Raw genomic sequence first — 24,729 nt, forward strand, 5'->3', positions numbered from 1 at the left:
AGCAATCACATAGTCATGTGTTTCCCCAGTTTATTCTCTACGAGTCTCGTCACATGGAGGCCAAGTATCGGAGAGTCCCATTCAAGGCCAACTCCTCGACTTCCAGACAGCAAATACACAACACTGCACAGCTGGCGACATAACCAGGACAACTGACAAATAAACAACTAGAACAACAGCAAAAGCATTCAAGTTGAAATGCTGGCAATAAATAGATTCAATTTATCTTTGATACATATTTTTTAGTTTTTGTTTTTTTTACAGATGGACCATTAATCACATACACCATCAATAAAGTACTTATCACTGGAGGGCAGACGACAACGAAAATCAATGTAAACAGAAACAGGATCATGTTGCAAAATGGATAATCAACTCTTTCTCCCACACACACACACACAAACACAAAAACACAAACTGGGAGCCCATGATTGCACCCAGGAACCCAGAGCCGGTCATCAGAGGCGGCAAATAAATGAATACAGTACATCTTCTCTTTTATTCCTCCACGCAAACACACACATAGGAACCAATCACAAAGGGGGGGGGGGGGGGGGGGGTGGAATGGTGGCTTTGGGAGGGTTTTAGGGGGGAGGATTGAGTGGCATCTCTCAGATCATGTACATGTACAGTACTCTAAAGGTCAAAGGTTAGACCTACTCCTCCAGCGTGCGGAAGGAGTTCTGCATGTCCTCCAGCAGCTGGCCGTACTCCGCCTTGATCTTGGCCTCCCCGTCCTTCACGGGGTCCTGGAGACAGGGGCAGGAGCGGTACAGGTAAATGGAATGCATTTATCAAGCGCTTTTATCAGCGCTTTACAATATTGCCTGATAATCACCCTTTCATGCACACATCGACGGGGGAGTCAATCATGCGAGGCGACAGCCAGCTCGTCGGGAGCAGTTAGGGTGTGGTACCTTGCTCAACCCACTCTACCTCTTGAGCTACTGCCGTTCTACAAGTGTAAAACTCACACACACACACACACACACACACACACACACACACACACACACACACCTTGAACTTCATGGCGCTGAGGCGGTACAGGATCTCTCCCATGTGCTCTCGGATCATGGCCCAGGTGATCCTGTTGTCGCTCTGGGCTGTGGTCTCCACGGCGTGGCGCGCCAGGTCGTAGAACGAGATGGTGTTGGACAGGATACCCACCGTCTTATAGAAGGGGCAGAACCTGAGGACACGCACGTTAGGTCATGGTCAGTGGTCCAGCTCAGACTACGTAGCAACAGAGATCTTCGTTTAAAGACCTTGCTGTTTTTTGTTCTCTTCAATTTGATTTGTCGACTAAACATGGGCATAAAAATTCATAATCTCAAATGGTTTCAGAGAACTCATCCCCTAAAAAGCCAGACTCTTAATAGGCCAATATGACAAGACGCATGCTAAAAAGTGTACGTCAGAACTCCTTCTATACCATCGCACATTTAGGAATAATGATCCAAACAGGGCTTGTTTACTAAATAAAATGTGTGTCTCCCCTTATACATATTTATTGTATAATTAGCATATATGTATTATAATTTGCATAGCCAAAGGTTAGAGCAGCTGATAAAATAACCAAAGGGCTAAATGCAGAGTTTCTCCTAAAACAAAATGCTGCAGTGTTTCTTCTAAGCTCTCTGCCAATCACAGGCCTGCCTCAGGATTCCCGAGAACTTTTTTTAACCACGTAAGCACAAGCATTGGAGATGGTGTTCTGGCTCATATAAGATAATCATCCTTTAATGTGTCAGGACGCTTGGCAGGAAATGTCGTAGATTCTAGTAAAACTTCTGGGGGGCGGAATCCCTCCCTGTCGTAGGGGGTCTACCTGTCGTAGGGGGTCTACCTGTCGTAGGGGGTATACCTGTCGTAGGGGGTATACCTGTCATATGGAGTGTAGCCGTTCTGCTGCAGGAAGTCGTCTTTGAGCAGCTTGGCCACCTCCAGGGTGATCTTATCCGTCTCGGCCAGGGACGCCTGGACAAACACATGAACCAAACTGATCAGACACAGGTAGGGTCTAGGGTCCCCAATCCCAGGCCCCACTGCTGCAGAGACGCCGTTCCTCTGGTCAGCGATGACAAAGCTATCAGCACCAGCAGGTGTGCTCTGGGCAGGGGAAGCGGGTTCGACTTGGGCGGTATTACGTTACATGCTGTGGTGGGGATTTAAATGCTGGTGGAGGATCGGCCTATTTCAATAGCAGTTTCTGTAGTTTGAAAGTAAAGATTTGTTTAAGTTGGAAAGACATTGGATATTCAACAGATGCTCTGAATTAAAGATCTGCCGCGGGGAGGAAAGAGACAGTCAACAGTACGAGTCCTGACCGTCTAGCGGCGTTCATTTGAACAGACCGGGCCTCCGAGGCCCTGTTTACACAACGACACTTGCGGTTGAAACCGACAAAATATTTGTTCAGATGTGCCTTTCGTTTAGACGACGACGGCGTTTTCAGGGCTTAAAAACGCAGAAACCACCCTCCAGAGTGGAAATCTTAAGAAAGCTCCACCGTTGGGTTTCCGTCTAAAGGGTTAACAACGCAAAAGTCTTCTCTGATCTGCTCACGCTGGCTCACGTCGTGTACGTCACATCCATGTGCAGTGCAGGCAAACAACAACAAACATGTCGGATTTCACACACATTTGCGTCACCATATGCACTCAGATTTTCCCCCAAAGCCGCTCGTCAAAAACACGGAATAAAAAGTGAGAACGCAACGGCTCTTTCGCGTTTTCTGTCCAGATAGGGTCGAGATCGAGTGTCATCAATGAATATTAGACACACAGACTCATGCTGATGACCTCTATCCCTGACTCAGCTTGAACTTTCTCTTTGATGTGTCAACCACCCATTGTACCGCATGTACACGGACTGTACATGCGGTACACCCCGGTCAGGGATGAAGGTGTGAATAAACAGCCCAGTGTGTGTGGGACCCTCCTCACAGCTCTGACTCCTCAGTGCTCTAACCCCTCTTTCTCCTCACTACTCTGACCCCTCCTCCTCCCGGCTCTGACCCCTCCTCCTCCCGGCTCTTCCAAGCCCCTCCCTCCCCCAGCTCCTCCCTCCCCCCAGGCTTACCTTCCCGACAAGCTGCACGATCTCGGCCAGGTCCTCCTCCTCCTGCAGGATCTCCTTGGCCTTGGTGCGCAGCGGCACGAACTCTGGGAAGTGCTTGTCGTAGTACTCGTCGAGCGCACGCGTGTACTTGCTGTAGCTGATCAGCCAGTTGACCGAGGGGAAGTGCTTCCTCTGGGCCAGCTTCTTGTCCAGACCCCAGAACACCTAGACACAGATACAAGTATATATATCACCATACAACATAATATCAATAAGATAAACTAGATAGATTTAGCTAAAAATAAATCTATGTCTTGGTCACAGAAAGTCTCATTACCTGTACGATTCCCAGTGTGGCTGAAGTCACTGGGTCTGAGAAGTCGCCACCAGGAGGCGACACACTGAGGGAGGACAGAGAACGTGTTTATTTTTCAACTGAATCCCAGAGTTACTGCTCAAACGCTGCCCTCCAGTGGCCAAAGAGATGTACTTACGCTCCGACAATACTGACGCTCCCCTCTCGCTCCGGGTTGCCCAAACACTTCACCCTGCCAGCACGCTCATAGAAGGAGGCAAGCCGAGCGCCAAGATACGCAGGGTAGCCGCTGTCTGAGGATACACACACCCAAGAGAAGCTCTGATTAGCCCCGTTGGCAGCCTGTGAGGGCTGAGAGTAGACCTAGCCCCCTTCTTACAGAGTAGAAAATAACTCTGGATCAAATGTTTACCATGACTATGATATCTCTACATCATGGTCCTGTTATGAATCACACTAACACCACTTACTGGCCTCACTATTGTCCTACTAAAGATTTTTTCGCTGCATTTCACAAAATCTGTTCATCACTAAAATCACAATGCCTCATTAGGAAGTTGAGGCATTCCTTATGAGTACTCAATTCTCAATTCTCTTGGATAACATCCACGCCTCCACTCAACACAAACACATGAAACCATCCCTGAAACTTGACCCATTTTAACCAAGGATTCACGTACCAGCGGGCATCTCGGCCAGTCGGCCTGAGATCTCCCTGAGCGCCTCAGCCCAGCGGGAGGTCGAGTCGGCCATCATGCTCACGTGGTAGCCCATGTCCCGGAAGTACTCGGAGAGGGTGATCCCTGAGAGAGAGCACTGGGTTAGAGACACTGGTCACTGAGAGAGAGCTCTGGGTTAGAGTCACTGGCCACAGAGAGAGAGCACTGGGTTAGAGAAACTGGTCACTGAGAGAGAGCACTGGGTTAGTCTCACTGGTCATTGAGGAGCCCTGGGTTAGTCTCACTGGTCACTGAGGAGCCCTTGGTTCCTCAGGGAGTTTGAACTTGAAGAGGGAGTATTATCTTAATAAGTATGCAGCAATCGTGGCATAAACCATATCCAGTTCTTCTCATACCAATTCCATTGACTTCAGTGGGTGGCCTATGAGCCGTGTGAGAGGGCTGTCATTGGCTACCTGTGTATATGGAGGCTTCTCTGGCCGCCACAGGCATGTTGGAGGTGTTGGCCACCAACGCCGTTCTCTTCATGATGCTTTCTGTCTTCCCGTCCACCTCCATGGTAAGCTATTGGCCAGAAAAACGGTCAATCATCCACCAAATGCATTTAAGGAGAAGTGACGGATGGAATAGAAACGTCAGGACACACACCTCTGGGAAGTCTCGCAGGACCTCCGACATCTCGTTTCCGCGCTCCCCGCAGCCCACGTAGATGATGACATCACTGTTGGAGTATTTGGACAGGGACTGGGAGATGACTGTTTTACCACAGCCGAAGGCCCCGGGGATGGCGGTGGTTCCACCCTGCACGCACCTTCACAGGGCACACACACACACAGAGAGAGAGAGAGAGAGAGAGAGAGAGAGAGAGAGAGAGAGAGAGAGAGAGAGAGAGAGAGAGAGAGAGAGAGAGAGAGAGAGAGAGAGAGAGAGAGAGAGAGAGAGAGAGAGAGAGAGAGAGAGAGAGAGAGAGAGAGAGAGAGAGAGAAAGAGAGAGAGAGAGAGAGAGAGAGAGAGAGCGAGAGAGAAAGAGAAAGAGAAAGAGAGAGAGAATTAGCAACAATACTGCTACCACAACAAGTATATACAATATCTAATTGTTTTTAAATATCATATACTATTTCGTTTTTCATGCTACAAGCCAAACATTAATAATGGCTTTGAGACATCAACTTATAAATGTATCCATTCATCGTCACGGTGACGTCCCACAATAGAGTAGAGTACGGCGGACGTACGGGAAGAGGGCGTCCAGGACCCTCTGGCCCGTAAGTAGGGGGTGGTTGGCGGGCAGCTTCTCTGTGACGGGCCGGACCTGTCTCACAGGCCACACCTGCACCATGGTGAACTTCTCCTTCACGCCTTCAAATTCCAGCTCCATCACCACGTCCTGGACACACACGACACACGGGATGGAAGAGGTGGTCCTGCTACTGTGATCATCATCACCCTCAAACACGAGAGCTCAGAGCCCCAGGACTCCTTCAGTAGGCCCTGGTGGAGTCCATAAGGCACAGCTAAACCAGGGGAACCATGGAGGCTCTGGACGGGGACATGAGATCAATATAAAAGATGCACACAATACAGAATGAAAGATAACAGAAGGGAATTGCCAACAATAATATAAAACTGATATTTTAATAAATGCACCTAACAGCATAATGATTAAGAGACAGTAAACACTGATTACTGAATGATTGAACTCACAGAGACGTCGTAGTTCCCAGGTGGGGCCACGTAGGTTACGGTGCCTCTGTTCCTGGGGGGCAGCATGATCTTGTGCTTTATGAGGGAGTTCTCATACACCACCCCATAGATGTCCCCGCCGGTGATGTGACTGCCTGCCTGAGAGGGTACAAGGAGACGACTGTAACTATAGAGCCACCCAAGAACCGAAGGCTCAATAACCCATGGGAAACTAGAGGAGAAGTAGGTCAAATAACAACGAGAAAGGGTATTTCCTGCAGAAAAAGCAGTAAGTGCTGTACTGCAAAGTGAGGTTGAAAATATATATTAGTAAAGCCACATAGTTTAAGACATAAAGAAATGTTGAATGGCTTAAATAATTTAAAGGGATTTGAACAGAGCCAAAATGTAAACATGGAAACCATTTAACAAATGTAAAATGGTTCGAAACAAATAAAGTGAAGAGTTAAACAAATAGCTAATGTGAACAAGTTTGAATGCATTTGAGATAAAATATAGCTGAGCTGAGCCGTGTGTGCAGGGTGCGATTTGTTGGGGGCGATGGGAGGGATAATTATCCTCTCTGGATTTCTTTATTTTTTTGACAATTAAATGTTTCATGTCTTTTTAATTTGCATTAAAGATGAATGTTCAACTGTTCGAAATGTAAGCTAATAGGGCCTACCATTGCCTATTATTTCCTGATTAAAAAACAAAATAAAATACCATCCCCCCCCTCTGTTTTTTTGACAAATCGCAGCCTGCGTGTGTGGTAGTAACTTGGAAAAGTAGTTATTGACCCTATTCCTTCACATCTAGTTCATCGAAATAAGATCACAAAAGGATGAGGCTTATACCGTTGGACTCCTTTGAGTCGCAGGTTTCATATGGCACATAGTTTGTGTAGAGAGCGTGATGTGGAAAATATTGTTTAAGCATTGATGTCAGCATATAGCTTCTACCGGGAGTATACCCGGAAATGTACCTAGCCTCTAGCCATATAAACGGTGGTCCCCATAGACCACCGCCAGATATATAACAATAATATTTCAGTTAGTCAATCAGTTACCCGCAGGCTCTTGCTGGGCGTGAACTCCCACTTGGAGTCCCGGTTCAGGGCTCCGATGTTGACTCCGCGGGGGATGTAGATGCTCTGGGTGATGTCGTTGATGTCCTTCAGGGGCCGCTGGATGCCGTCAAAGATGGAGCCCATAATCCCGGGGCCCAGTTCGACAGAGAGAGGCTTCCCTGTACGCAGGACGGGGTCCCCCACCGACACGCCGGCTTTCAGCCGGTTAAGGGAACAACAAAATGACGACCCAGAGCAAATGTCTATGTCATGTGAGAGATCAAATGCTAACGATATCCAAGCTACTTGTGTCAAATTGTTATTAAGATTTAAAGTAACTACTTTTTGTTGGCCCGTGGGATTATTGGATTGAACCCAGTACGATTTGACTTAGACTATTTTTAACACTACACTTGAACCTTCTACTAGTGAAAACAATAAACAATGTTTCACTCCCAGCCAAAATGTTCAGGGTTCAAACACCAAAGTCTGCAGGCAAACAAGATACCCTAACACTAGCTGCCCATTAACAACATTACAATTACAATTAGGGAATTTAGCAGACGCATTTTTAGCGACTTACATCGGTTAATACACACATTGACACACCGATGGCAGAGTCAATCATGCAAGGCGCCAGCCAGCTCGTCGGGAGCAGTTAGGGTTAAGTGTCTTGCTCATGGACACATCAACACTCGAACTAGCAACCTTTCGGTTACTGAGCTAAGCCGACCCCCCCAACACGTACAGAGAAAGAAATCACTGCAAGTCACATTGCATAAAAACTTCTGCTGAAAGTGAATCAAAGATAGAGAATAAAGAAACGAGGAGCAGCTGAGAAGCAGCAGAGGGGCGTGGTGTGAGAGGATACATGTCTCCTCGTAGACCTGGATGGTGGCCATGTCCCCCTCCAGCCTGATGATCTCTCCCACCAGCTCGCTGTGGCCCACGCGCACCAGCTCATACATGGCCGCCCCCGCCATGGCAGTGGCCGTCACCACTGGGGGAAGAGAACCAGGACATAAGTTCATCCAGAGGAACATACCAGGCTAAGGCAGCGAAAGCGGATCTGGATTCATAACACCGTTGTAAAGTGGTTGTTTTCACGTCATTCAAAAGTAAATGTGTAACGTGTGGATTGCAGCAGGAATTTCTGATTTGGTCCACAGGAATCTTTGGGGTAACTTAATATGGGGGCGTTTCGCGTTTGCTCATTCGCGTAATTGAGCAATCGCGCACAAAATACATTTCAAAGTGGATCGGCCCACTTCCTGATCTTCCCAATCTCCAGTCCCTGCTGCAGAGCGAATTCAAATCGCCGGCACAACGGGCTGGTTCTCCTTTGTCGGCGCGTTGAGAGGAGGCGCGGGCGAATCCGCTGTCAGTGCGTGTGCAGTGTATCAGTGATATGCGGGTTTATCCAATAAGTGGTAGTGTACCCGCGCACCATTGGCATGTATGTGCGCTTGTCTCTGTGTGAGCATTTGAACGAGAATGACCGGGAGAAAGAGTGCTATGCGGAGATGAATGAACGGAACGATATTTATATTTCAAAATCGCATAAAAAAACAGCAAAAAAACTGAATCAATTCTGTGGTGCTGCGCCACACATTGGTCTATGTATGGGAAACACTGCCAGTGCAATAATGGGTGTATGTGTGAGTGTTCATACCAGGCCCGGAGACTCCATGGACGTATCCAAACTCGCTCTCCCTCTCCTCATCCCGAATCTTTGCCAGCTTGGACATGTCCATCTTTGCAGGCTAGGACAGACTGAACTGAAAAACAGACAGATTCATTAATATTGCAGTATCTCAAAGACAAAAAAATCGATCTCTGCAGTTTCACACGAATAAATATATTCTTATTTGACTGTTGAATGATTAATCTGTGATCTCAATGGGATTGTAACTAATCAGAGATGAGGAGAGCAGCAGTCACATCACTACGTCACATCCTCAGCATGACGCAGCATCACCCAGACATCAAAGGGGGACCCCAGACCAGCATCACCAGTGTGTGTACCTACTGATATACCCTCCCTCTTTTACGCATACACACATCCATCACGTAATCGAAGAGTCAACACGTCTAGGCTGCTTACACTAGACAGAGAAAGACAGTTCCTGCTGCGTCGACAAGTAACCCAAACGCGACCTGTCACTCAGCTTAACAGAATTACCAGCTGCAAGCAGGTAGCAGCTAGCTACATAAAGCTACATCAATAATTATTGACCGGCAATATTTCCTCTCCTCACACTTTATTTGGTCACTCATTGCCCCATTTATTCGTTCCAGTAGTTCACTGGTGTATCATTATAGAGTGTATCTCTCTCTCTCTCTCTGAGAGATCTGATGCCCTCTTCTCGTCCTTCTAGCTGATGCGCAGATCTTCCTCTTGGATCTCGGCTGCGTGCCCATCAATTCAGGAATAAACCAGCGCCATCTAGCGGCACATTTTGAAACTGCACGCAACGGCCCCTGAAAGCAGCTTGCCATGTATTTGGAAGAGTATTCCGAAGTCCATCCGAATTTCGTCCTTCAGCCTCCAAGTTACTCAAAATGTCTTGGATTCTCAGAACTTAACATATTCAAGAAGAATATTTGTTGAATTATTTAGTCACATGTGTATAGGATTTATATAAAGCACACAGTGTCTAATCATCACCAGCCGACATTAGTCCTAACAAATGTCTGATATCTACCACTAGATCATAGAATTCTTTCAGCGATCATAATCTACATTTATGTAAATGATGACTATACTCTGTATTGGTAGAGATTGTATAAAAATGTATATGAATAGGCCTAGTATTAGTATCTATCGTATCTATTCACATGTATATGGCTAAGAGGTGACAGCCAGATCATATGATCTTGGCACATGACTGCTGGATGGAAGTCGTATGGGCTGTTTGGGGAAGTGGAAAAGGAGTGTGCCTTAAAACCGGGAAGTCCAAAATATAACAATGGAATTCACCTAAATATAAGATACAGAATAAGTGGGTAAAGGAAATAGATAGCAAGTTAGAAACAACTATCCTGCAGGGGAGTTTTATATTCTACACATCTATTCAAATATTGTGGGCCTATTACTGACACATCCTGAATGAATGTCAGGGTGCTTTTCATTTTAAACTTAATAGTAGCTGGGCCAGAGGGCATTGGGGTCTGTGCGGTTGGGCCTACATAAACTCACAGTAAGAGCCTGCTTCTCTTCAACATTTTAAACATTGTTGCATGCAAGTGCGAGGGCTACGACCCTGCAACGTCACACAGCAATTCCACCTGACTAGGATGGCACAACGCAGCATTATTATATATATATATATATATATATATATATATTTTATTTTTTTTTCAATATACACACACATATACACACACACACACACACACACAATAATGACACAACTAAAATAAAATGCAACACTGTTGCGTACAATGATTGACCCGCTAACGTTACCTACTGATGGTGAACGAGACGTATAAATGTATAACCTCAAATGACGCGTTAAACCGTCTGCCGCAGATATGGACGTCGAGCCCGGAGTTCATACCGTGCATTTCTGGCTTAATAATTCTCACGGTTAGATTCAGATTCAAGGTATGGTTTACATTAAAAATGTCCAGCAGAAAATGACACTGACAACATAGGTCTTGGCCTTGCAGTAAATCGCTGGCTTTGCCGTTTTGGTGCATTAAGATGTCTAAGCCATGATCAACTCAACATGTTAAGAGAATTTAATGTAACCTCTGAATTATATACCAAGCAAATACACCAAAATACACCTCACCTTATGAAATGACTCGAGGATCCGTTCTTGCCTCGACAGAACTGAGCGGGTTGCGATGCGTGACAGCAGGCGGTGGTCAGCTGACTGCACCCCCGCTGCTGGATCTGTTTTACTGGCGTGACGCTGCGGCCGCCACCATCTTGGATCTACGTTTTACGTCACAGCATGATGACGTTGATTCCGTAATGAATCCGCTCAGTCGTAAACGAGTATCGATAAAACCATCTATATACTTTACCTGTCTCGACTTGAGTACTTTTTATAGAGACGTGTGGACATATTTTAAACTTTAAACGTATTCTACTAAAAAACCTGGATGTGTTATGATGAACATCTTTGTGGTTCTGGTTAACAGTGGAGGTGAAATGCACAGCGCCTGACAGCTCTTGAGGACCAGAAGGTCCCCAGTCGCCCCCAGACTAGTCACGTTTATTATTTCTTATATTTAACAAAAAGTACACTGACGTTGAAAACTTGCTTCTAAATGTGCATGTAAAAAAGTGTAATCGTTATCCATTTATTTTCTCTCAGGATTCAGATTTATTTTTTCAGATAGCTTTATATATTAACCTACAGCTTCACACCTATAAAACGTAGGCTATTCAAAGCATTTAAATAAATATAATTGATCTAATATTATGGCTACGCATGCGCACATGGGGTCAGGGTTGACAGGAGTGCGGCGGCTACCGGCTAAGCTAACTGAAGAACCGCAACTAGCTACATGTGGAGGGTGAAACGGGAGTTATCCCTGACCCCAACTCTTTAAAAAAAAAAGTATTTTTGGCCAAAAAATAAAACTGTAAACTCCAATCCCATCCAAATTAAGGGTTCACGTTGGTTCACAATGAAGGGGTGAGTACACAACATGGCTAGAGATAGGATGAGCGCTGAAGTAAAGTTTTTTGATGTCTTTTTTTAACATGAGGAGGCGGGGAGGGGACAACGATAGCCGTGTAGCTAAGCTAGCTGGTCCAGTCGGCGGACCTCAGCACGGTGGCTTCAGCGGGGTTCGGCGACCTTTTGTCGGGTCTAGCACTGTGGTTTACCAGCGTATGTTGGCTGTGACCTGGTGAAATGGTTTGCTCCCGTATAGCCGAGTCAGCTCGTCTGGCCACCTAAAAGCTAACGCTACACGGGGCAGGAGCTAACACGCTCTTTCTCCCGTCAATTGAAATCAGCTTAACTCATTAAGTTCTTGTCGCTGTGTATAGACTCGCCAGCCGAGGGTTGATCCTGTCATGAAGTGGCCGTTATTGTTCCGCTCGGTTGTTGAGCAGCACGTTTATCCTCGGTTTTCTAGCTAACGTTGACTATAGCTTTAGTGTCATGGGTCGCTTATTGAAATCGGAGCTCTATAAAGGGTGGACTGCTTTACAGCGACCACTGCTATTTGCAGAAATGACATACCAGTGTGTACATGGTTCTGTAGTCACGGCGTGTTTTGTTTTTTTTAGTTTTGATTTAAGTATTGCACCAAACCTGACCCATGCGATTGGAATGTAATGATAATTTTAGTACTGCAGTACTGATGGTTTTAGTACTGCAGTACTGCTGTTGGAAGTATAAGGTTATACACAGGGTGAAAGGACTGTCTATGTTACACGCCTTGCTTATTGACCTTTTCAGGCCAGCAACGCATCTATGACTAATCAATAATACAATTTTGTCGTCAAATATTACTTTACGGCAAAATGTCAAAAACCCAATTCCTCCTGTAAATGCATTTTATACCCCAATTTAAAAAGGTATCAGGAATTCGACTCATAGTTAATGTTTAGAAAACATTCCTGCATCTGTGATTGATGAATTAATAGTTAAATTACAACTTAAACCAAAGACTACTGCTTTCAGGTATTAAGTTGATGTACAACGAGTCTTTGTTTTTTTGTCTGTTTTACAAAATGTATATTTCCAGTTGTCTAACCGTTTTGCTCTTGTTCCAGTAGCCGAATTGAGCTCGGGGACGTGACGCCCCACAACATCAAGCAGCTGAAACGCCTCAACCAGGTCATCTTCCCTGTCAGCTACAACGACAAGTTTTACAAAGATGTTTTGGAAGTGGGAGAGCTTGCCAAGCTAGGTGAGAACACCTTGCCAAAAATAATCTAATTCTTAAAGTCAGACGATACCTAATTTTCAGCACCACAGACTACATGCAAATGAACCCTATCTGACTACAAATCCTCTTAAAGGAGACATATTATTCCACCAGGTTTGAGTGTGATTAGCCTTACAAGCCGTTTCGAAAATCTGCCCCATCTGACATCACTAGTGGGCGTGTCCACCTAGATCTGTGCTGGATAGATGAGCAACGTTTACTTCAGTCCATTCGGTAGGCTGGTAGACTGATCTATCCAGCATAGATCACCTTATACCATCGCACCTGGTGGTATAATATGTCTCCTTTAATAGATTCCAGTAGATGTGTGTTGCATGCTTGAATTGTATTCATTGCCTGCATCTCATGCTCAAATCACTTCTCCCTCCAGACTTATGGAGGACGTTACTTCATATCATTTATTACATGTAATCACTTCTCCATCCTACACGTCTATCCTCCCCTTGATCTAGTAGTTGTCATGAATACCGTTCCATCCTGTTTGTGATAAAGTGGAACCTCTTGGTTTTATCTTGCAGCATACTTCAATGACATTGCAGTGGGGGCTGTATGCTGCCGAGTGGACCATTCACAGAACCAGAAGAGACTGTACATCATGACACTCGGCTGTCTAGCACCTTACCGTAGACTAGGAATCGGTACAGAGACTACAGTTCCACTCATGCACATGCATTGTACAGTGGTTACTGTTTGTTTCACAAGTTTGACCTTTGTAAATCTCCGTAGGTACAAAGATGCTGAACCATGTGCTTAACATCTGTGAGAAGGACGGTACCTTTGACAACATATACCTGTGAGTATCTCAACCTGGAGAAGAAGAATGTGTGTTGTTTTTCCATCCAGTCATTTCTGTAGCTAAATATACAATATTCAATGTTATATAATACTATACCGTTTATAATACTTTATTTCTCCCTGTCCAAGTCATGTGCAGATCAGCAACGAGTCGGCCATTGACTTTTACCAAAAGTTTGGCTTTGAGATCATCGAAACGAAAAAGAATTACTACAAGAGGATAGAGCCGGCTGATGCCCACGTGCTGCAGAAGAGCCTGCGCAGCCCCAGCGCCGCCCCCAGCGGAGAGCTCCAGAAGGCCGAGTGACGCCGCAGCACGGTGCCCACCTCCACAGGGAAAAAAAAACTGAGACGGATGCCCCAGGTCGACACAATCAACACTTTCTTTAAAAGGACGTTTAAAAGAGGAAACATCAACAAAGTACAGAAAATTGCTGCTTTTATTTCGCAATGGGCCCCCCTTAATTTAGCGTTCTAGCGCCCTCTCCTTCCCCTCCTCCCCCTTTTTATTAGAGATGTCAAGCTGACGCGATACTCTTCATCCAAATTGGTCTTTACAGAAAATAGCCAATATCAAACCGTTTTAGATTCGGAAGGGACAAGAGGTTGGTTAAACATACTGTTTTTGAGGGGTTTTCTATGCGGTTTAGAGGAAGATCTATCAAACTGTTTGGACAAAGAGAAACATGACTTGATTTAAATGTTGGGAGTCTTTTGAAAGACCATCACTGACAGACGAACTCCTGGGCGGTTACCATGGAGACCTACTTCCATATTGTTGATACAACAGAGGAACATTCAGAGTCCATCATCAAGCCATCGGGAGTATGCTGGGATCCTTTATTTCGACCAGTCTGTTGGGTGTGTCTGATCCTCAAGGCAGAATAACCCCGTATGGGGAATGTGGTAGCAGAAAGGTTTCAAGTTGGTGGGAAGATTTGTTCACCTCATTTTGTTTCAGAGGAAAAAAATGGGGGTTTTGGTTTAAGCTAAGTCTAGTTTTTTTTTTTGACATTGAGGTGATTAATGGCTCAGAGATTCTCCTGGGTATGCAACTAAGTCCAATAATATGAATTGAAATGTGGACAGGTCATTTTAAATAAAAATGCACGATTTTTGAGTTAACATACACTATTTTTGTCCATTGATTTAAAAAACAAATGTACAGATAGTTTGTATCTTAATGGGCATCATTTTCAATGGTGGTGATTTGATTTTGAGCATCAGGTAGGACATTCTGGAGAGGTTGTGTTTTTCTTTAAAGAATGGGTATCGTTTTCATTTGGCATTTTATTTGGTCATCTATTAAAAATACAGTATTACTGAAATTATTTACCGAGTGACAGTGCCTCAGTTTCTGTCGATGCATATTACATTTCTGAGACTTCAAAGCTAAACTGATGTTTGGGAGCAGTGTGGACCCATGGCCTTACGAGCAAGATACTGCCCAGGGGGAGCTCTGACCCGAGCATGCCTGAGGTGTTCTCCGCTATAGTAAAGCATGTTTTTTTTTGAAGAATTTTATCTTTTCTGGAGTTCTATATTGTAAGACTTTTTAACCTCTAAATAAAGGAATTACTATTTGCAATCGCTCATACAGTTTTTCCTCAATCATTGCTATTATGCAGATGATTGTGGGTTTGAATATATATTTTCTTTTAGTTATGAAAAAAAAAAAGTAAGGTTGAAGTCTACAGTGAATATTGCCTCGCATGTTGATTGGCTCGTTGATCCTTCTTCCTCGGGACCATTGGCTCCTGACCAGGAACGACCTCCCCCTTTCTGCTTTGTGTTAGGTTGTGTGCAGATTGTTTTGAAATGAGTTTATTGCTTTTCCTGCTAGCCCCAAATCCAACTGTTTTGCCAGCGACACTCCACGAAGATGCCGAGGCAACGGGTCAGTGAAATCTAATTTAAATTCATTCAAAAGCAGCGCACTAGCCATGTTTTTTTGACAACCATTCTCGATACAAGGACAGGCTAAGCTAGCCTGCTACTCCAGGCTATCCTGACGCTTTTAGCTCGCCTGGAAGCGCCTATCACTGGGCTGCTGGTTTCAAGATGCTACATATTCTATATGCCTACTCATTTGGAGACAACTAAAATAGTTAGGGACATGGTTGGGACTCACAAAATTGTAAAATATGATGAAAGTGCACTGATAGTTTAGCTGGTTAGCTATGTTACAGACTAAACTAGCTGATTAGCATTTCGCTAACAGTTTACAGCTCAACGTAATCTTTTAAGGATGTGTGGACGTTATAAGTTATTCAGCTATATAACTGCTCTCTATAACTCCTCTATAACTATGATATTTAAACACAATGCACCAGATGTGTGAATGGAACTGACTGCGTTGATATATTTCTGCTGTCCTTGGTTGTTTATGTTCTGTCCCAATTCATCTTACCTCTTGCATATAGGCTGGCCAGGGCACTGATTTCATGTCCAGTTGGTAGATGTGTCCACTGGTGCCTGGCAACTGTTAGGAAATGATGCCAGAGATGACAGAAACACAGACCCCTGGTCGTAAGCCCAAGTAAGTATGCCACTCTCATCACAAATGTATTATTACTATGTTGTAACGGTTGAGCCAATGGCTAATTTTCTACACAACATAACACCAGCAGTAATTTTGGATTTTTTTTTTCTTGCAGAAAGAAGAAAAACAAAGAATCTCACAATGCAGGTGATGAAAACACCATGGCTGTGACCTATTGCTTGCATTTAAATGAACCGTGACATGCTATTAACACTTGGATACATTTGTATCTGCTCTGTTCCTTAGTTGAGAGACATCGAAAAGAAAAGATAAATGCTGGAATTAACCGCATTGGTAACCTTTTGCCATGTTCGCAGGCACTCAAACAGGTAAAACCAAACTATCAACCTCTTGTTGGCTGAATTCTTCCAATCACATTTAGCTGGGACGGCCGTTTATTAACATTCTCATTAACTGCTCACCACGTTTCTGCAGAGTAAGAACATGATACTGGACCAAGCCGTCCGCTACATTACTGACCTGAAAAAACAGAATGATGCAATGCTTCTTGAAGGAGGTGATAAAGTGCAAGGTGAAGCAAAACAACTTGACACACATTCAAATGTTGCTGTCCATGTTGTCTCACTCTGTTGTTCTAAAGTGATTTTTGATGCATTCATCCAACTAATGACGTCACTGCTTTTCTACGCAGCGGAGGAGATCCGCAGACTGCGCCGACAGATGGAAGAGATGAGGAAGGAGAGCGTCCACTACATCGACCTCCTCAAGGCCCACGACATCAACTTCCTGGAGGACCCCACCGTCCACTGGAAGGGCAAGCAGCGTTGTGCCAAAGTTGCCAAGGTGACGCCCACTCACCAACTACCAAAGGGAATCATCGTCTACTCCAACGGGAACGTGATTTGTCCAGCGGGGAAGGATTCTGTCCTCGAAAAACAAACCCCAGAGGCGGTCCTGGGGCAGCCAGGGCCTGATGCCAACACCGGGGTCAGGGTCAACGGGGTCCTCCACGTCAACGTATCCTCTGCCCCCTCGCTGCTTCCTGCGGCAAACGTTGCTCCTCTGGAGAAAACTGCAGCTCTGAGGCTGGTGGAAAGGACCCACGCTCTGCCCACCTCCGTGTCCTACATCACACTCCAAATTCCTGCTGTCAGCACCTCCTTGCCTCAGCATTCCCAGTCTGCCGTTCCATCCCATAACATTACCATAGCTGCCACTCCAGTGTCCCAGCTATCTACTCAACCTGTCGTGAGCCTGGCCACCGTGGCCCAGGCTGGAACGCACTCCTCCACTTCAGTGGTGGCAGACATTGTGGGATCTTTAGTCTCTGGAGACACCGCCATGAGGACTCTCAGCTACACGTCCATCCCCAGCAGCACAGCTGTCCTCGGGGCTGGGGCTGCCGGCAGCACACAGACCACATGGACAACGCTCCATTTGACAGGGAACACTGTGCAGCCTGTCTGTCAGAGCATGCCTACGTTGGAGGGTGCTACCACCAATCAGAGGCTTCAGCAGCTTACCATGTGTCCAATGGGTAACAAATCCACTACCCAGCCCATTAAATTCCAAATACGACCTCAGGTACCCTTACAGCAGGCAAGCATTGCAACACACATCCAAGCACAGCCTGTTCATAGACTTCCACAGCTGCATTCAGCCCTCCTCACACAGACCAATACCCAGCCCCAATGTGCTGTTCCTCCCCGGCCGGCTGTGGTGGCCCATCCTGCTGTCATCTCACAACCCCAGCCATCTGTGCTGCAACCAGCGTCTGTGGTTCCCCATCGCCAGACCGCCCTGATCCCTCAACCCAAGCCCCAGCCCCTCCCTCAGCCGGCCCTTGTACCCCAGCCTCAGGCAACAGTACTTCCCCTTCTCCAGACCATGCAGGTGCTGCAGGTCAACCCATCAGGGGCCACCGTGTCTGGGGTGTCCGCTCCGCAGAACACCAATAACCAGAGTGTGGTCATCCTACAGCAGGGAAATGCCTGTTCGTCTCAAGCCACGGTTAGAGAGGAACTGCCCAATCAGATGTCATGCCAGCATATCGTCATCATCCAAACCCCAAATCAGACGGCCCCTGCCCAACAGAATCCTCAGGCTGGCATCGTTCCTGCTGCTCTTCCCACTGCAGTGTCTGCTCTCCCTACTCAAATCACAACAACTAACTGCACAACAACTACAGCTAACTTGCACACCGTTGGAGGGAAACAGCTGGTGCACATTTTACCACGCCCTGTTCCACCCAAAATGAAGTCCTCCCAGCAGGGGATCCAGGCTTCACCTGCCAGGACTGCTCAGTCTGCCGCCCCACAGACCATCACTGTGAATGGCCAGGTGTTTGCTTTGCAGCCCATGAATACAGCAGATAAAGCTGGCATGCAGGGCAGCAAAAGCACCCTGCAGCTGGTCCAGCCCACCACCGCAGAAGAACCTACCACCAATGTGGCTCTCAATAGTCTAGGGGCCCTGAGCAGCCTCAACAAGAGCATCTCCCAAGGCCTGCCTCTGACGATCACCAGTCTGACAAATCTTCAGAAACCTGCGGCTCCTCCTTCGGTTGTCCAACAGCAACAGCCCACCTCTTCTGTCGCCCCTGCCGTCCAAGAAGTAGCACTCACTGCCCCCACCACACACTTACAGGCTTCGGCTACACCTCCCCTCCCGCCTGTTCCCCTGGCTGATGCCACTAAGGCCCGACGGCAGAAAAAAAGCAAAGTTGTTGCCAAAAAGGGAGCAAACAAAAGAACCAAGCCCCCCAAGAGGAGAGAGAGTATACAAGCCCAGGTTACTATCTCTGGTGTAGCTAGGCCAGTGGTTGATGTAGGTGAATACCCAACTGCTGGGAGTGTAAAAGATAGTGTCCCTGCAGTCACCACAGTTGTTACACCCGCCACTTGTAGTAAAGTCACTGTTGATGGCAAAATGCCAGAAAATGTCTCCAAGAGCCGATCTAAAACAATCACTGTATCAAACTCCTCCAGTCAGGCTGCAGTATGCAGTAAGCCCCTGCAACAAGAAGGCCCAACATCTGTAAGTAGCCCACTGAGCGTCTCTCAAAGCACATCTACAACTAGTATTAATGTTGCACAAAATGAAGACATTGTGAGTCTACCAAGTGGTGCATTAACATCCACTTCTGCGGTCAAACTCACAACAGCGGTGGCAGCAGCCATGGCCATTAAAAGCAAACCAGTGTCAGTGGTCGGCAATAGCACCAATGCCTCTAAAGTCCAAGGGCCCCGGACCAATTCACACACCACTACTGAACCTAACGGGAAGCTATCAAGGCCGCTCAGCTCCACTGGAAGCTCTAGCAGATGTGCTGTCTCTGGCGTTTGTGCCACAGACGGTCGTAGCACCTCCTCCAGTGTCACTACGGTGTCTACCGTCTCAGCTCCGGTCTGCACCCCCCTTGTCTCGGATAGCATGGCACCAGTTAGGATTCAGGGCACCCAGACCACACTCTCCCAGGCGTGCTCCAAGCCAGAAGCACAAATTTCCCCATCTGCCTCTGTGAGGTCAACCGCACCTCCCTCCCCAATGGTTCTGACATTCTCCGTGGCCCCGGGCACAACTCCTACCAGCACTGAGATGAGGAAAGCAGGCGCCGTCGGTAGATCTCTGATCCAGCAGCCGGACCTGCTCACGTCCACGCCCTCCCTGTCCTGCATGGCCGACGTCAAACAGACCCGGGGTCTCGTCCGAGAGAGGGAGGCCCAGAAGCAGAGACACGTCTCTGCAGCGTTGGAGAAACAGTGCATGGCCGAGTCCACCAACCTCGATGCTCCCTCTCGGAAGGACTATCTGCTCTCCCCGCCGGTGTACACCAACCTAGATCATCACGAGACCATGGAGCATCATATGACAGCCAGCCGGCAGACGGACTCCCCGATGTCTGCTGGTGGTGGGAGTGGCAGGGGCTTCTCTGTAGCTTCCATGCTGCCTCAGGGGCATGGCATCAACGCCTCATCTGGTTCCTTCGGCACGTTTACGTTTACGTCGGAACAGGCCGACATCGTAGCCTTGGCTATGCTGGAGCAGGAAATCCCTGGGAGGAGAGCTGCTGGGTGCACCGCAGACCACAGCACTCCAGCAATCTCCACCACCACGGCATGGGAGCCCCCCAAGACTTCACCGTCTTCAACCAACCAAGAGAGGGGCTTGTCTGCACCGCAGGGGAAGGCGACCAAGCCCATGGAGGCTGCGGTGGCAAAGCCTCCCAGCCAGGGGTCTGTCAGAGCTCAGAGTGGGGAAGGGTCCATTATTGGGCTGACGGGGTCCAGACATCCAACAGGTATTTCTTACTCCCAGGTGCAGTCCCATCCACAGGTTCCATCACAATGCGGGACCAGTTTGAGTGTCAACAATCTGATCAGGCCTAACTCGAGCCAGCAGCCTTACCCTGGCTCACCCAGTCTCTCGGGCCAGCAGGGCTCCATCCCCTCCCCTGTGGGATCTTCCCCACACATGTCTCAGTCATCCAACAGTTCCCTGCCCCCCTGCTCTGTCTCGGTCCAGCTCAACGACTACACCCCTCTGAAGGGTGCCCTCATGAGGAATCAGGCTGGTATGGGGGAGCGCCACGTCAAACATGTCTCCAAACGACAGGCCCAGGAAGAGGCCATGCTGACCTCTGGGAAGCGGCCCAAGCTGTGCCCCCAGTCGACCCCCATCCTTGGCCGCATGGAGGTAAAAGGCCCCGACCACACCCAGATGATGGTGGGGCAGATTCCCCCCGGCCCCTCAGCCATCATGAGCAGGATTAACCCTGATGGCGCTGGCTCCCTTTTCACCTCAAACTCTTTCATGAACACCGTTCTGCGTCCCGTTGAGTGTCCAACCCAAGGACTGCCTGAACCAAACCAGTCTGTCCTGCCTCATGCTGCACAAGGACACCCCCAGCACACCTCATCCCAGTCAGGTCAACACCTCAGTGGAAACCCTTACATGAAGCAGCAGCAGCAACAGCAGCAGCAGCAGCAGCAGCAGCAACAACAGCAGCAACAACAGCAGCAACAGGAACAGCAAAGGCACCAGCTGTACCAGCTCCAACACCACCTGACCCAGCCTGACCCAGCGCAGCTCCACTCGCTCCACCAGAGGTTGCTGCAGCAGCAGGAGCATCAGCACGTCCAGAAGAAGAGGGGGCTGGTGAGAGGCAATCAGAGCAGCTCACCTGCTGGCCTGCATCAGAAACCGCATCACATGGAGAAGCCAGGGGTCCAACAGCAGCAGCAGCTGCAGCAGCACCCACAGCAACAACAGCATCAACAGCACACCCAGCAGCAGGCCCACCAACACCAACAGCAGAGCCATCAGCAGTCTCACCCGCAGCCTCACCAACAACAACCACAGCATCCGCAGCAAACACACCAACAACAACATCAACAACAGCAGCAGCTCCAGCAGCAGCAGAGCTCTCATTCAAGACATCAACAGCACCTCCAGCAGCAGATCCAGCAGCAGCAGCAGCACTTTGGAGTGCGACCCCCAGAGAAGAGCTGCGAGAGCCAGGCAGGAGGACCCAGGGGCCACCATGCTGGGCATCTGGCACAGCAGGAGCACCTCAAGGTGGGTCGGTTGTCCTAGAATGTATCATATGGGCAGTGTGTCATTCCATCTCTCTTTAACCAACTTTCTTTCGTCACAGTTCTGTCCATAAATGCACAATAAGGCCATTTAAATTTTGTTAAAAACAATGCAGCTTTGGCTAAGAAAATCTTGATAAATATCCAGGGAAAAAATATATTCTGTGGATTGCAATTGGTTTTTAAGACAATTCTTATGTTTCTTCAAGCCCATTATGCACAATACAATTCCTTTAGTACCCCTGTTGTTGTGCCCTCAGGCTGGCCAGGACCACAACAGCATGCAGAGGCTGCTAAGCTCCAGGAGCCTGGAGCAGCAGCTCATAACGCAGCCCAGCAACCCTGCCTCCCGGGCCCCCGACATGGCCTGCACCCCCTCTCGCCAGGAGCGCCACCGCGTCTCCAACTACTCTGCGGAGGCCCTCATCGGCAAGAGCTCGTCCAACGCTGACCACCACCAACAGCAGCAGCAGCAGCAACAACAGCAGCAACAACAGCAGCAGCAGCAGCAACAACAGCAGCAACAACAGCAACAACAGCAGCAACAGCAGCAGCAGCAGCAACAACAGCAGCAGCAACAGCAGCAGCAACAACAGCGAATGGGGCTTCATCATCAGACCGGTCGTGGCTCTGCTTCTGAGCAGTCTGACCTGCGGGGTTACCTGGACACGTCGCGTGGGAAGGCCAGCATAGGGCACAGTCAGAACCGCCACGAACACCCAGGCTCCTCAGACGTACAGCGCGTCTCAGAATGCCCTCCTTTCAAGGCCATGGTCAGTGGAGGAGGAGGACATCAACTGGGTGGTTTTGAGGTACAGGGGTCCCGCGGAGGGGACATGACCCCAAAACCTGTTCCCCCCACCCAGAGGGTTCCTCAGGGTCAGCAGCAGCAGCAGGGGGGCTTCAGGATGGGCGTGGGTCTTCCAGGGGACGGCAGGTCTCGTGGGGGCTACAGCGGAGCCCACCCTGGGTCTCAGGGCGGGGGTAGTGTGCTGCCGCGGGAGCAGGACAGCTGCCACCAGAGCTTCATGCAGAACCTGCTGTCGCCGCACCTGCCCGAGCATACGGTCCACCAGCGTCCGGTGCAGTGCTGCCCCCCGGTCAGCATCATGGAGTACGGCTGTGTGACCGCCAGCTCCGCGGCCGACATGCAGGCCAAGGCCTCAAGTCCCAGCGGAGCCCAGAGCCAGAAGACCCAGACCATGAGACTTGGGGACAGCAGTAAGGGCCACCTCCCGCATGGGAGTGGGAACATGCACGGAGGAGGGAGCCCCGTGGTGAGAGCTGCCGTTCTCCCCCACCCCCCCATCCCGCACAGCGGCCCGGAGGCCGGCGGCCGCCCCCCTGCCACCCGCGCTCCCTCCACCGCCGCCGGCCAGCGCTCCCGCCACCCGGGCCAGGACAACCTGCCCGCCAAGCTGAGGCCCGGGGAGCGGCCGCGCTCCGGCCCCCTGAGACCCACCAACCCCTTCGAGCCGGAGGGCCACCTGCCGCTGGCCCCTGGGGGCCACCTGCCGCTTGCCCCTGGGGGCGGGGGGCTGTTGAGCAGGCCTCAGTCCGGGGGGGACGCACGGCGCAGCAGCATCGTCCGCTTCAACGACGGGGACGGCAACCTGCTCCCCGACCAGCACCTCACTCAGAACTTCAGCTTCCCCTTCATCGGGGAGGGGGGGATGAACCCCCCACCGCCTCCTCCGCCCATCAACACCAACTCCACCTTCATCCCGCCAGTGAGCCAGGCGGGCTCCTCACGGACCCCCGCCCTCCTGCCCGTGGAGCCGCAGAACACCCTGCCCTCCTTCTACTCGTCCTACTCCCCGGCGGCCCACCCCAGCCTGCCCAGCGACCTGCCACTGCAGTACTTCTCCAACCAGATGTTCACCAGCCCCGGGGGGGACAAGGGTGGCGCCGCGCCCCTCAACAACCGCTTCGGCTCCATCCTGTCCCCGCCCCGCCCGGTAGGCTTTGGTCAGGCCAGCTTCCCCCTGCTCCCGGAGATGCCCCCCATGCCCATCACCAACACCTCGGGCATCACGCCGCACCTCTCCAACTTCAGCCTGACCTCGCTGTTCCCGGAGATCGCCACGGCGATGCCCAGCGACGGCTCCTCCATGCCCATGTCCCCGCTGCTGTCGCTGTCCAACGCCTCAGCCGCTGACTCGGGAAAGCAGGCCAACCGGCCCGCCCACAACATCAGCCACATCCTGGGCCACGACGGCAGCTCCGCCGTCTGATTTGCCTGCAGGTCGCCATGAGAAGGGGTTCCTAGTAGTCAGGGTACCATTTCAGTTTTCAAGACAGGGGCGGCAAGTGCTATGGATAAGAGTTGACAGGAAGTCCAAAGAACACCCTGTCTCCATAGACTCCATATTTTTTTGTTTTTGTTTTTTTACATCTTTAGTTGGAGACACAAATAAGTAACTTATGTAATACTTTGGTTCAACTATCTTGTAGTAATTATCCACCTTTAGGTTTATAAGAAGATTGCAAACTTCTACTGAGGTTTATCAGTTTTTTTAAATAATACCCAGAAATGTAATTTACTAACTTATATCAGGGTTTACTGTACAGAATCCATTTTCCCAAAAGCTATTTTGTAAATACCAATGTTTCATACAAGAGTATGTATGTATTTGTAAATACAAAGTTGATTAATAAAGTTTATAAGCATCCTTTTCCATGTATCAACGAGGTGGGTGTGTACGTGTTTGTGTCGGAGATATTTGAACAGCGCCCTCTAGGTGGCGTTAGACGCATTCTGTTTAATCATATTGGATATGATTCAACATGGAGGCCTTAAAATGCAGGCTCCTACAGCCAACTCAATGCAAATGTGTAAATGTGAATCTAGAATTGAAATTACCCTCAACTAAATCCGAATTAGCCAATTCCATATAATTACACTCAATCATAATGAGATGCAGGGTCAAAATAGTCAGTAAGGGTCAATCATTTTCACTTGAGCACATTTCTTTAGGTCTGCCTTTACTAAAAATATTTTTAGCCTCACTTTGCACTACAGCACTCACCGTATTTTCTGCAGGAAAATGATTTATTTTATTCTCTACAAACTACTACTCCTTCCACAATTTTTCACCTCAAAATGT

At 48.6% G+C, this 24,729-nt stretch overlaps 3 protein-coding genes across 5 annotated transcripts; 2 read left to right on the forward strand and 1 right to left on the reverse strand.

Annotated features, from left to right (window-relative positions):
* Nucleotides 1–16: 16 nt before the first annotated feature.
* Nucleotides 17–10,742, reverse strand: atp6v1ab (ATPase H+ transporting V1 subunit Ab). The gene is made up of 15 exons (XM_079754939.1): nucleotides 10,609–10,742; nucleotides 8,484–8,589; nucleotides 7,683–7,811; nucleotides 6,812–7,026; nucleotides 5,764–5,901; nucleotides 5,295–5,446; nucleotides 4,708–4,870; nucleotides 4,515–4,623; nucleotides 4,060–4,182; nucleotides 3,558–3,672; nucleotides 3,401–3,464; nucleotides 3,085–3,288; nucleotides 1,886–1,980; nucleotides 1,021–1,192; nucleotides 17–749 (listed from the first exon to the last, which is right to left on the reverse strand). Exons 2-15 carry the CDS (start codon nucleotides 8,563–8,565, stop codon nucleotides 657–659), a joined length of 1,854 nt encoding a protein of 617 aa, XP_079611065.1. The 5' UTR covers nucleotides 8,566–8,589; nucleotides 10,609–10,742; the 3' UTR covers nucleotides 17–656.
* A 579-nt stretch (nucleotides 10,743–11,321) lies between these two features.
* naa50 (N-alpha-acetyltransferase 50, NatE catalytic subunit) lies at nucleotides 11,322–14,856 on the forward strand. Of its 3 annotated transcripts, none has more exons than XM_079755268.1 (5): nucleotides 11,322–11,463; nucleotides 12,555–12,691; nucleotides 13,249–13,368; nucleotides 13,457–13,523; nucleotides 13,655–14,856. In XM_079755268.1, exons 1-5 carry the CDS (start codon nucleotides 11,456–11,458, stop codon nucleotides 13,830–13,832), a joined length of 510 nt encoding a protein of 169 aa, XP_079611394.1. In that variant the 5' UTR covers nucleotides 11,322–11,455; the 3' UTR covers nucleotides 13,833–14,856. The 3 variants fall into 3 exon arrangements, with proteins under 3 accessions (XP_079611394.1, XP_079611395.1, XP_079611396.1); XM_079755269.1 differs by having other exon boundaries at nucleotides 12,558–12,691; XM_079755270.1 differs by having other exon boundaries at nucleotides 13,665–13,803.
* Nucleotides 14,857–15,321: 465 nt separating this feature from the next.
* On the forward strand, nucleotides 15,322–24,284 carry usf3 (upstream transcription factor family member 3). Its single transcript, XM_079754932.1, has 7 exons — nucleotides 15,322–15,422; nucleotides 15,949–16,064; nucleotides 16,183–16,214; nucleotides 16,314–16,396; nucleotides 16,503–16,599; nucleotides 16,720–21,605; nucleotides 21,883–24,284. The coding sequence occupies exons 2-7, from the start codon at nucleotides 16,018–16,020 to the stop codon at nucleotides 23,854–23,856; spliced, it is 7,119 nt and encodes a 2,372-aa protein (XP_079611058.1). The 5' UTR covers nucleotides 15,322–15,422; nucleotides 15,949–16,017; the 3' UTR covers nucleotides 23,857–24,284.
* The last annotated feature ends 445 nt before the right edge of the window (nucleotides 24,285–24,729 follow it).

Source organism: Pollachius pollachius (assembly GCF_949987615.1).
Source record: "Pollachius pollachius genome assembly, chromosome: 17".
NCBI classification, from domain to species: domain Eukaryota; kingdom Metazoa; phylum Chordata; class Actinopteri; order Gadiformes; family Gadidae; genus Pollachius; species Pollachius pollachius.